At 41.3% G+C, this 12,119-nt stretch overlaps 1 protein-coding gene across 1 annotated transcript in view; it reads left to right on the forward strand.

Moving 5' to 3' along the window:
- The window catches only part of SYCP2L (synaptonemal complex protein 2 like), a 94,238-nt gene extending 84,517 nt beyond the window's left edge, over nucleotides 1-9,721 (forward strand). Inside the window, exons 27-28 of the mRNA XM_087437845.1 lie at nucleotides 2,455-2,517; nucleotides 9,320-9,721. Of these exons, the coding sequence (XP_087293971.1) occupies nucleotides 2,455-2,479 (25 nt within the window). The 3' untranslated portion in view covers nucleotides 2,480-2,517; nucleotides 9,320-9,721. The remainder of the gene's footprint in view (nucleotides 1-2,454; nucleotides 2,518-9,319) is intronic.
- The last annotated feature ends 2,398 nt before the right edge of the window (nucleotides 9,722-12,119 follow it).

Below are 12,119 nucleotides of genomic sequence, written 5' to 3' on the forward strand. Positions count from 1 at the left end.
AATATATATATATATATTTTTAAACAACAAATGGGTTTATCCTGCTGCACGTCCCTTTTGCTGTGATCACTCAGGGTGTATTCCGAGGCTGCTGCTTCTATCCCTTTGGAATATGGTCCCCTTCTCTGGAGTGTAGGGAGTGGGGAAATGGAGACTGGGGCCCTCTGCTCCTCGGCTTCTGCCCTGGGAGAAATTCTAATGTTTTCTTTCTGTTTAACCAATCAAGAGGAATCCCCATATACATTTATAATGGCTAAAGCTTTATCCACCTGTTGAGAATCAGCTTCTATCACAGAAATCTAAGTCAAATAGTTTTAGGAAGGATATAATTCTGATCACACCATATATTTCAAACAACAACAAAAAACTTTTAAAATTTGAGTTACCCATCCTTCTGTTACTCAAGTTAACGTGGTTAATAATAATGACAGTATGGACTATGGATTTTCAAAATTGTTTCACAAACACATCTCCCTCCAAGTACCATTATACGTGGTTTAAGTGGATATCCTTTTAAAACCTCTTCACTGAATGCACATGGTTGGTTGTGAATGGTTCTCAAACTTCTTGGAATCAGGACCTCTTAACACTGAAAATTTATTGAGGATCCTCGAAGAGCTTTTGCTTTATGAATGCTATGTGAGTATTTTCCATATTAAAAATTGAGACAGATTTTTTTTTTTTTTTTTTTTTTGGTGAGGAAGATCAGCCCTAAGCTAACATCCGATGCCAATCCTCCTCCTTTATGCTGAGGATGACCAGCCCTGGGCTAACTTCCGTGCCCGTCTTCCTCTGCTTTATATGGGACGCCGCCACAGCAAGGCTTGACAAAGCGGTGCGTCGGTGTGCGCCCGGGATCCGAAACTGCGAACCCTGGGCCGGTGAAGTGGAGCACGAGCACTTAACTGCTGCGCCACCAGGCCGGTCCCGAGACAGATTTTTAAAATATATTTATTTAAAAATAACAGAAATAGGGGCCGGCTCAGTGGCGCAAATGGTTAAGTGCACTCACTCCGCTGCGGCAGCCCAGGGTTCGCCAGTTCGGATCCCGGGCACACACCGACGCACTGCTCGTCAAGCCATGCTGTGGCGGCGTCCCATATAGGGTGGAGGAAGATGGACACAGATGTTAGCCCAGGGCCAGTCTTCCTCGGCAGAAAAAGAGGAGGATTGGCAGATGTTAGCACAGGGCTGATCTCCTCACAAAAAAAAAAAAAACCTGAAAAAAAAAAATAACAGAAAGAAATCTTTACATATTGATATAAATAAGATTTTTATGAAAAATAACCAGACTTTTCAAAACAAGAAACGTGAGAAGAGTAGCGTTGTTTTATGTTTTTGCAAATCTCTTTAATGTCTGACTTAATAGAAGACAGCTGCATCCTCATCTACTTCTGAATTCAATCTGTTGTGATATCAAATGTCATGCAGCCTCTGGAAAACCCCACTGTGTATTTGTGAGAGGGTAAGAATGAAAAAAACAAATAATGTCTTAGTAGTGTTACCATTATTACCAAAATAGTTTTAACGTCACAGAACCTTTGCAAGTTTAGTTTCCTTATGGGTCCCCAAGGAAAGGGGTTGCTTAGGGGTCCCAAAGGTTCACACTTTGAGAACTGCTGGTATAAAGCAGCACGATAGTAAACACTAGAGATTATACCCGCTAGTCTCCTGAAACCTGGAGAATTCTCTTATTTTAACTCAATCCCAGATTTTAGGCAACTGTCTCTTCAGTTCATACAGATTACATTGTAGGATATTAATTACTATTTGCATTCATCTTCCTTGATAACAGGATCCCATGTGAATTTAGGATAATTTAAAGAATGAAAATTGCTTCTAAACATACATCTCTGAGGGTTTTGCATTTGGTCTCCTCTCTTCCAAACACCTAAGGAAACCACCTCGAGACCTACAGATGAGAGATGATGGTGATGCTCTCAGCTCACACTGAGTGCTTCCTGGGTACCCGGCTCTCGGCTAAGTGCTTGAAGTGCCTGTGAGACTTAGAGAGGTTAATTGTCTTGGTGGAGATCTAGTATCTGGATCTGGTTGGGATCCAGTGTCTGTCCTTTTGTCATGTTTGCACGTCAGTGATGGCTTTACATATTTTTCTGGGGAGATGAGAAGGACATCCCTTAGCCTATATCATTTCAGCCTCTAGCACAATGCTACAAGGAGATGGGGATTCAATGCTTTGAATTGTAGTCATGAAATACCTCAATATATGTTGTGGGATAATGGTATTGACAGAGACAATGCATAAAATAGAATCAAGTGAAAATGTTGATCTCTTATGTTGATATCTTGGATTGGCCATTGACCTTCTTGGCTCACATCCAGTGATGTAATGATCTATGAAATAACTCTATGGTATATGTATGTACATATATGACTATCCTTATTTTTAAATTGTCTAATGTGAGTATAATGCAATGAATCGATTTCTTCTAGGCTTAATCCAGTTGAGCCTTCATGAGGGAAGCCAAAGCCCAGCTTTATTATTGCATTCCTGGGGTAGGTACAAAGGTTTGCTTTGTTCAGTCAATGTGAGGAGTGGGGGGTTGTGGGGGCAGCAAGCACTAAAAGATGCTCTGACACTTGGTCCATATTGCGTCTCTTCCACTGAGCTTCCTCTTCTTTCACAATATCTCCCATCCTACAAATTATCCTTTTGGATCTGGGTCATTCATTCATTCAGTAAATATTTATAATTGAGTGCTTGCTCTGCATCAAGCACCATGCTGAACATGGAGATGCAATGGTTAATATACAGACATGTTCCTGCCCTATTAAAAATAAACTCCTTGAAGGAAGACAGAAAAAATACAAGTAAGCAAATAAAATAATCACAAATTTACTAAGTGCTTTGAGGGATACTAACAAGGTGCTTTGGCAGAGAGCAATGGTGTGAGGTGTCAATTTCAGATCGGATGGTCATCAAAGGTCTCTCTGAGGAAGTGACATTAAAGATGGGGTTTCAAGAATAGGGAGGAATTAACCTTGTGAACAGTTTAAAGGAACAGTTTTGGGCGGGGGAGAACTTCACATCTTTGAGGAACTGAAAGTTCTTGGACCACAGCAGTGTAAGGGGAATAGTTACCTGAAGTGCAGGTGGGAGCATGGCTGAATCTCAATGAGGTAAAGCCTCGTTGAACAGGTTGAGGAGTTTGAATTTTATACTAAGGTGAAGGAAAATATGGATGAGTTTTGAGCAAAGGCGTTGGGGGTGAGGGTAATATCTGATTTATATTGCAAAAAAATCATTCTAGCTGCTATGTGGAAAATTGATTAGAGAAGTGAAGAATAGAAGGGGAAAGCTCAACTGGAGGGCTTTGGAGATGGTGAGGAATGGAGAGGTTCCAGATACATTTTCGAGCTAGAATTAATAAATTACTGACAGATGGAAGCAATAGGTGAAGGAAGGAGAAATAAGGATGACTCCTGGGTTTCTGTCTTTTAGCAGTTAGATGGATTGTGTTGCCAAGTAGAGAATAGGGAAGATTTGGGGTGAGAGAAATGTGTGGGTCAAACAATCACTAGACTTGATTGTTAACATTTTGACTTTCATATGTCTATGTACATCCCAGTTTTGATGAGAACCTGGAACAATTGACAATTTTCCAGGAAAATAAAGTTTAACGAAATGGACTCTTGAACAGATGGGGAAACTTACGCAAATATTCATAGGAGAAATAGAGAAAGTTGATAAAGAACTACCCTACAAACATGTATTATGGTCCAGATTGTGTCACAAAGGAATTCTACTTATCCTTTAAAGAAGGATAACTTTAGTGCTCTTGACTAACTGGTACTAACGGATAACTTGAGTACTATTCCAGCACATAGAAGAATAAAAATTCCCAAATTTGTTTCATGAATCTTGCACTGCAGTACCAAAATTTAACAAAAATTGCACAGAGAACCGTAGAACAATCTCACTTAAAATAACTAAGCCAAAATTCTGAGTAAAATATTGGTAAACATAATTTAGCAGCTTACTAAAAGAATGATATGTCATGACCAAGTAAGATTTATTCCAGGAATGCAAAGTTGGTGTCATATTAGGGGATCTATTAATATATTACTTGCTAATAGATCTAGGGAGAAAAATTGTTATGATTCTCTCCATATATTTCAAAAGACATTTGAAAAAATTCTATATCTGTTTTTGAATTTTTATAAAACCTAAGAAAATAGTAGTAACTGGGTATTATTTTGTATGATAAATCTCAATCCAAAAGCCAGTATTATGCTTAATGGAGAAACTCTAAATGCATTATTACTAAAATCGGGATGGGGAGATTGAATAATATAAAGGTGTCAATTCTCACATGACGAAGAGCAGAGCAGAGGAAGCAACTCTCTGGTGACTCCTACAAGGGCACTCATCCCATTCATACGAGTTCCACTCTCACGACCTCATTTAATCCTAGTTACCTCCCAAAGGCTCTACTTCCTAATACCATCACATAGCGGGGTGGACAGGGGTAGGGTTTCAGCATATGAAGTTTTGAGGAGAACACAAAAATTCAGTCAGTAGCATGGAGTCAATAGGTTGACAGTCTCAGTGGGATCAAAAGTTGTGACAGTGGAGGTAGAAGAGCAAGTAGATTGGAAAGGTCGGGTCAGAAAGTGGGATGCTGAAAATCAGGATTTCAGAAGTGGGAAGTCTGCAATGACGACAAAGTCTGAGAAAGCATAGCTGTGGTGAAATTGAAGAAAATGCTATAGGAGGTGAGGAGTTGGAGAACTGAGAAGCCAGAACATGAAGATAGGTCTCTCCTGATGCTGTTGCAATTACAGGAACCAGGGCCAACAGAACAATGGGGCCATGAGGTTGATAGAGGTATAGTTCAGATGGATGGCATAAATGTCAGCAGGGAAGTTTCTACAGGAGAGGGAGTAATGATCTGTGTATGGTAGTGGGGAGCAAGGAGAATGCCTGTCCTTCCATCTGACCATGAAATAAAGGGATATCAGAGAAAAAAAGGTTTTGATTGAGAGAGGGCATCAGGGCAGGCGGTACCCTGAGAGGTCAGCCACATTTTAGTTAAAAGAAGGTGGCAAGGAGATATTTTCTTCCAAGAAGAGGCTGAGGGTATTAGGGAGTTTGTTGCTTTTACAGATTGAGTTGTAGGGGCTAGAGGGGAAGACCTTGGGAGGGTGGGGATGGGTATTAGATTGGGGCAGAAGAGTAGACGTACAGCCAGCATCAGGTGAGAATGTGGATGACGATGGCTGTCTTTTGGCAGTTACTAAGGCAAAGAAGGATTTGAGACCCTCTTTGGGATGGGATGGACTCTGAGAGACTTTTAAAGGAGAGAGTTTATAGAATTATCACTGTGAACCCTAATCCTTCCCTGAATGGTCCAGTAGCTTGTGGGGCTACAGCTCCATGAACTTTCTGGCAGTGTTGTGAGGCTCACAGAGTAAATAAATATGGAATGTGCAGAACACGCACTAACTCTTCTGTTCTTGGACACAGTCACTCTAAGGACAGCAACCCTCCCACCCAGTTGGAGTCTTTGAATACTATTTTGTTCATTCCCACAGCATTTAATGATGGGGCTTTTTACACAGATACCAACTTTGAGGTTTTCTTCAATCTGGAGGTCTGAATTAAATTCGCTAAGTAGACCATGTCCAAATACATTTTTATAAGATTGCAATTCCATGCACCTTAAAGAATATAGTAATTATTTTTTAAGAACATGCGTTTTGTTTTATTTTATTTGAGAGTAAATGAAGTGGGTGATTTAAAACTCTTTCAGTGTCCAAAGTTATGCTGTGTGATTTTTGACCCAGCAATTCCACTTCTTAGGAAATTATCTTAAAAGATGAAATTGGACTGTGCAAAGATATGGACAATGATATGTATTACAAACAATTCTAATAGGGAGGTATTGGAAAGTACCTAAATGCCCAGCCATTGTTTGGGTAAATAGATTGATACATCCATATGATATGCCATGTAGCCATTAAAAAGAACGATTTAGATTATATTGACTTGGATGATGTTAAACAGTGAGGGAAAAGTAAAAGCTTACTGCAAAGCAACATATATGACATCCCATTTATTTTGAATATTAGATGAGGATGTATATGTTCATTCACTCATTGAACTGATGAATCAATTATATGCCAGGTACTGTCTTAGATGCTGGGGGTAGAAAAACACCCAAGAGGTCCTTACCTCATAGAGTGTATGTTTTAGTCGGATAAACAGACAGTAAACAAGTAAACAGATAGGAATTCATGATAGTGGTAAGTGCTAAGAAGGATAAAAGTGTGATGAGAGAGAGAGATTCAGTGTGAAAGGAAAGAGTCAAGTCAAACCTTACTAAGGAGGTGACAGTTGAGCTAAAACTTAAAGAGTGAGATGGAGCCAGTGATGGGGAGAGAGTTTCAGAGGGAATGACCTAGACAGATGTCTGAGGCCTTAAGCAGCTTTGTATGTTCTAGGAGTTCAGTGAGGGCCAAACAAAAGGAATGAGGGTAGAGTAACATATGATGAGGTTAGAAGGGTGGTGTGTGGTGGTGTGGCCACCTACGGCCTTAGGGGCCATGGGAAGGAGATTGGATTTGAGTCTAATTGCAGTGAACGGGGCAATGGTAAAGGACTCTTCTCCAGGTCCTGTGTGTGTGTGTTGCGGTGGGGATTTGGAGGATGTGGGCAGTGGAGATGGAGCTAGAAAGGTTGCTGATGGATTAGATCTGGCGGGTGGGGAAACAGTAGGATTAAGGGCAACTTCCAGGTTTGGGGCTTGAGTAACTAGGTGGAAATTGGTGTCATTTAAGGAGATAGTGAAGATTGAGAAAGGTCCGGTTTTATTGGTGGGGGAGGGGGAGGATGTGGATAGATATTAAAAGTTTGATTTGGGACGTATATTCAGTTTGTGCTATCAGCATCTGAATGGAGTTGTCAAGTGGGTAACTGGATATTTGAGACTGAAACTCATGGCAGAGGGCTCAGCATGAGACTAGCTGAGTTGATTTAGGGAGTAAGGAAAGAGAGGAGACATCCCAAGACAAAATTCGTGGGCTGCCTCAATGTGTTGAAGTTAAGTAGGGGAGGTGAAGCCAGCAGAAGAGCATGAGAAAGGCTTGTCCAATGAGGTGACAAGGCAGGGGAGGTGTGATAGAAGATGCGAGTTTGTGTGAATGTATGTACAAGTATACGTAGTGAGAGGTCTAGATTCTAGAAGACGTTCATCAAAATGTCAGCTGTGGTTATTTCTGCGTGGTGACATTTTAGGTGAATTTACTTCCTATCTTAGGCTGTTCTGTATTTTTAGAAGTCAGTCCAAGGTATGAGTTACTTTTGTGTAATAAACTCAAAGAGCATAACATATATAAAGTCAGGAGTTAAATTTTTCCCCTCTCCCTAACCCTCCCTCCCATCTATGATCCAGAGATAACTATCTCTTTACAGTTTGGTATATATTCTTCCAGACATTTTGTCTAGTCTTATAGCAGGATGGATACAAATGTCTGCATAAGTATACATATGTATATATATTTTTGTGTGTATGTGTGAGGAAGATTAGCCCTGAGCTAACATCTCTTGCCAATCCTCCTCTTTTTGCTGAGGAAGATTGGCCCTGGGCTAACATCTGTGCCCATCTTCCTCTATTTTATATGTGGGACGCTACCACAGCATGGCTTCATAAACTGTGTGTAGGTCTGCGCCCGGGATCTGAACCTGTGAACCCCAGGCCGCCGAAGCAGAGCGACTGAACTTAACCACTACGCCACCGGGCCAGCCCCCATGTGTATATTTTTAAATAACATAAATGATATACTAAATATTATGTATATTGTTCTTGCTTTGTTCTCTCAGCAATAAAAGTAGGATTCCTTTCCAAGTCAATAATATAAATCTACTTATTTTCTTAATAACTGCAAAATATTCTAGGTTATGGGCATACTATAACTTATACATTTGATTCCCCATTGATGAACATCCAGATTATTTAAAATTATTACTACAAATAAGTCTTTAGTGAATACCCTTGTATATATATCTTAGTGACTTTCATTATCAGGAAAAAGTTACTATTTTCTTTTGGGGAAACAAAAATAACAAATCTCCAAATCAAAATAGTACTAAAAGAGGATATGGAAAAAAGACTAATCTGGGCTAAGAATATTAGACTAATTCTCAGCCCTAATGATTAATAGGATCAAATGTGAATTAAATGTACATGTTACAGTTGGTCACATGTAACAGAAATCAGACTCCAGCAGCTGAGCCAAACGGGTTTTATTTATCTCCTGTAAGCAGCAGCCCAGAGGGAGGTTATCCGGGGCTGGAGTGGCAGCTTTAAGTGGTCATTAGGGACCCAGATTCTTTTAGCTTCTTGCTCTGCCGTCCTTCCTGTAGCTTTGAGTTTTATAGTCACAGAATGTCTGCTCTACCTCTAGGCATCTCTTATACACTCCAGGCAGGAAGGAGGAGATAAGTGAAGGGTAAAAGATGTGTGCCAGTAGAATCTATTCTCTCCCTTTTTTTTTTTAATTAGGAAAACACTTTTCACTGAAGCCCAAACCGATAGACTTTTATCTCCATCTTACCGCCCAGGCCTGAGTCACGTGGCCCTCCCTAGTTACAAGGGAATCTGATGTGGTGGGAATTTAACTGAGCATGTTACTGTCCTCCCCAAAAGTGGGGTTCTGTCAATAAGGAAGAAGGGGAGAGTAGAAGCTGGGTAGGAACTAATAATGTCTGTCATGCCTGAATGAGATTACATGGGCTGAACACAGGAAAAAGGGAGCAATAACTTAAAGGGCTCGGGTGATTCTGCCTGCCATTCTTGTCAGAGTGCATGCACCCTGGTGTTTGCAGTAGGACGGGAGAGTCTGTTTCCCCACTGACACCAGTTCCTACCTACCTCTTGTTTTATGAGCATCGAATTGGGCTGAATGCCAGTCTGGTTATTAACATCATGCATTTTTCACACCGTGTGGCCCCAAAAGCCAGCCCAGCCACTTGATCTGGTACCCCATCCAAGAAATGGTGGTCTTTTCTCCAACATTGGAGGAGAAAATAACCTGCTGTGTTAGACTGTTGAGAGGCTGCATGTACCTCTTCGAAGTGGCACATGTTGAAGAGATTTGTGAGGGTGGTTTCAACTCTAGCCGGTTTTCACTCAGTGCGCTGACTTTAGGTCCTAGTGGCCATAAGATACAACTTCACTGGATATCTGAGTAGATGAAAAGGAGAGATATTCATATTGGCTCACTGAGTTCTGAAGGAGCAGAGGGAAATAGTTCAGGCTCGACTAACTACCGTTTTCCTTTTCCCTTTCCACTAAAGTCTGAGCCGCCTGAGGAGGATGAAGATGGCTCGGGCCACACAAGCAGTGCTCTGTGCTCGTTCATTTCGCTCCACTCCAAATGGAATCCCTGGGAACTGCGGAGTTGGAATAGAATATGTTGGTAGCTTGCAATTGTGTTCTTGTGCATTTGTTCACAAAAGTTAACCTTTTGTATTAAAATTTGGTCAGAAAATGGGAAGTTCGGGATGTTTAGTAACTTGGAGTGGTGTTGCTTTTTTTTTTAATGATCTTAAAAGTAAAATTGATTTTTATTTGAGAAGTGTCTTCAAATTATGTGGGGAAAAAAACAAACCATAGCAGCATCTGTATTCGTACCACTTAGTGTATCTCTTTGAGGGAGAATTTAATTTGAATGTGATGAAAATAGCTCATAGGAAAAGGGTGTTGTATTTTGAAATAGTTATTATTTCATTTGATCTGCAAATATTTCTAGTTTCTCTGGCACCTTAACAAAATCGCCAGCTTTAGCAGAGAAGAAATATTCGTCATGTGATAATTGCTAAAAGCTCTAATAAAGTCTGAGTACATGAAGTTGCATACATAGTTGAGAGCTTGAATTTATTTTAGAAAAATGAAATCTATGGAATTTAAGGCCATCTACAAAGTAATTTTGTTCATGATTAGATAAGTACAGTTAAAGACTGACCGAAAAGTTTATTCATTATATAACTTAGTAAGTTACATAATATAGCTTATTTATTTATAGTTTAATCTGCTTAAAACAAATATTTACAAACCCAATTTGTCATCTTTTTTCTTTAGAATTTTTTAATGAGCTATGTTTTAGTATGTTGTTGTAAGCTTTATAGACTATAAGAGCACTTATTTTTTAAGTCTGAAGGATTTAATTACCCCCATTTCATTTAGATATATCCAGTTTAGGGCTCACAATTTCTGGTGACCTGGAGTTTTGTGGATTTCAGTGCCCTTACATTGACTGTCTTCACTGAAAGAGATCTAAAGAATATATATGACTTCCAGTAACTAGTGAACTTATATTTGAGCACTGTTCTCTCCAAGGACTTGAGTGCTCATGGGGTGGATGTAAGGATGGATAAGACATGATCTTAGCTAGTAAGAACTTAGTCTAAAGATACCCAGATAACTGAAAATCTCAAAGCTGTGTGTGACAAGTGCCATAAATGACGTGTAAACTGAGGGCTATCAGAGTTGTGAGGAGGGAGAGGTCATTTTCTTGAGGTGATCAGGAATGGCTCCCTGGAGGAGAGGTGCCATTGGAGATAGATCTTGAAGGATGGGGAGGGTTTTTCTAGGGTTAGCAAAGAGGGACTAACATGAATAAAGGAACAGAGACAGAAAAATGCAGAATTTGAGGCCATAATACTATGGAGGGGGCCCGCCCGGTGGCACAAGCGGTTGGGTGCACGCGTTCCGCTGTAGTGGCCTTGGGTTCACCAGTTCGGATCCCAGGCGTGCACCAACGCAGCAGTTGGCGGGCCATGCTTTGGCGGCGTCCCATATAAAGTGGAGGGAGATGGGCACGGATGTTAGCCCAGGGCCAGTCTTCCTCAGCAAAAAAAGAGGAGGATTGGCAGATGTTAGCACAAGGCTGATCTTCCTCACACACACACACACAAAAATACAATGGAGTATCCATGGAAATTAAATTTGGCTTGGCCCAAACTGAAGTGCCTTTACTGGCTTGATTACAAGGACTTTATTGTGTAGGTGAGAACGAGCCACTAAAGACTTAGTAGGGAATAAGAAAATGAACACAGCGGTTTAGGAGGATGAATCTGGTAGCAGTATAAGACTGAGCTCAGTTTACCAGGGGGATATAACATCAGTAACAGCCTCCACTAGAATAGAGGTACTGGAATGAAGGAGGGAACAGGAACATATACCTGCACAGCTCATTGCAGGTATATGAGCTAATTTTGAGGATAGGTTGATGTAAGTTGCAAAAACCATGAGCTTGAGGTATTGGGGGACATCTCTTTGAAAATCACCCCTAGAAAGTCTTCATTGAACATGTCTTGTTCAGCAAACCCTTATCGAGCCCTGACTGTGTGCCAGGCACTGTGTGTGGCGCCGGGGGTTCATTGTTGATATTGTCCCTGCCCTCAAGGAGCTAACAGTCGGAAGGGACAAACAGTTACACAAAGAAACATGAAAAACGGCTTGACGATGCCGTGCCAGGTTGAGTGTGAGGGGAGTGGGTGGCAGACACGGGCATGGACGTGCTCTCGTGGGTCAGATGGAAGGAGGCTGGACAGCTAGGCGCCTTGGAGGAGCTGAGTCAGCCAGTGGGGGAGGAACAGCGCAGCTCTCCTCGCCCGGACCCTGTTGATTTTATTCCCCTCCTCCGGGCCCCTGCCCAGCTCTGGATCAATGTTCACCTCCTCTCTGACCCCCTCCTATTGGAGACAGCCCCAGATGCCCCCAGTGAACTCTGTTACCAATCTGTGGCCTCAGCCTCCTTCATCATTTCCAACATTCCTCTGTGCTTCTATCCTCCTCTTATCCTCCGAAGTGGCTCTTCTCACTATTTACTTCTATCCTCACCTTCCTTCCACAGCAGATGATCTCCTGGCTTTTGTACTTGTAAACATAAGCCAACGGCATGAAGGATTCTCCCTTCTTTGTATCCCTCCCACCTACTTGGATCCTTCCCCACCCTTCCTGAGACAAGCAAAGAATGAGCCCAGTTCTTTCCCAGGTTCAGGGCTCCAATGGGCTGCTCTCACGGTGGGATTTGTTCGAGGCCATGGATGACTGTAGGGTGATTGGCAGTGAAGTATATTCTGAGTATTTTTC

This window comes from Ceratotherium simum, chromosome 13 (genome assembly GCF_057802395.1).
Source record: "Ceratotherium simum simum isolate JZ-2026a chromosome 13, ASM5780239v1, whole genome shotgun sequence".
Lineage (NCBI taxonomy): Eukaryota > Metazoa > Chordata > Mammalia > Perissodactyla > Rhinocerotidae > Ceratotherium > Ceratotherium simum.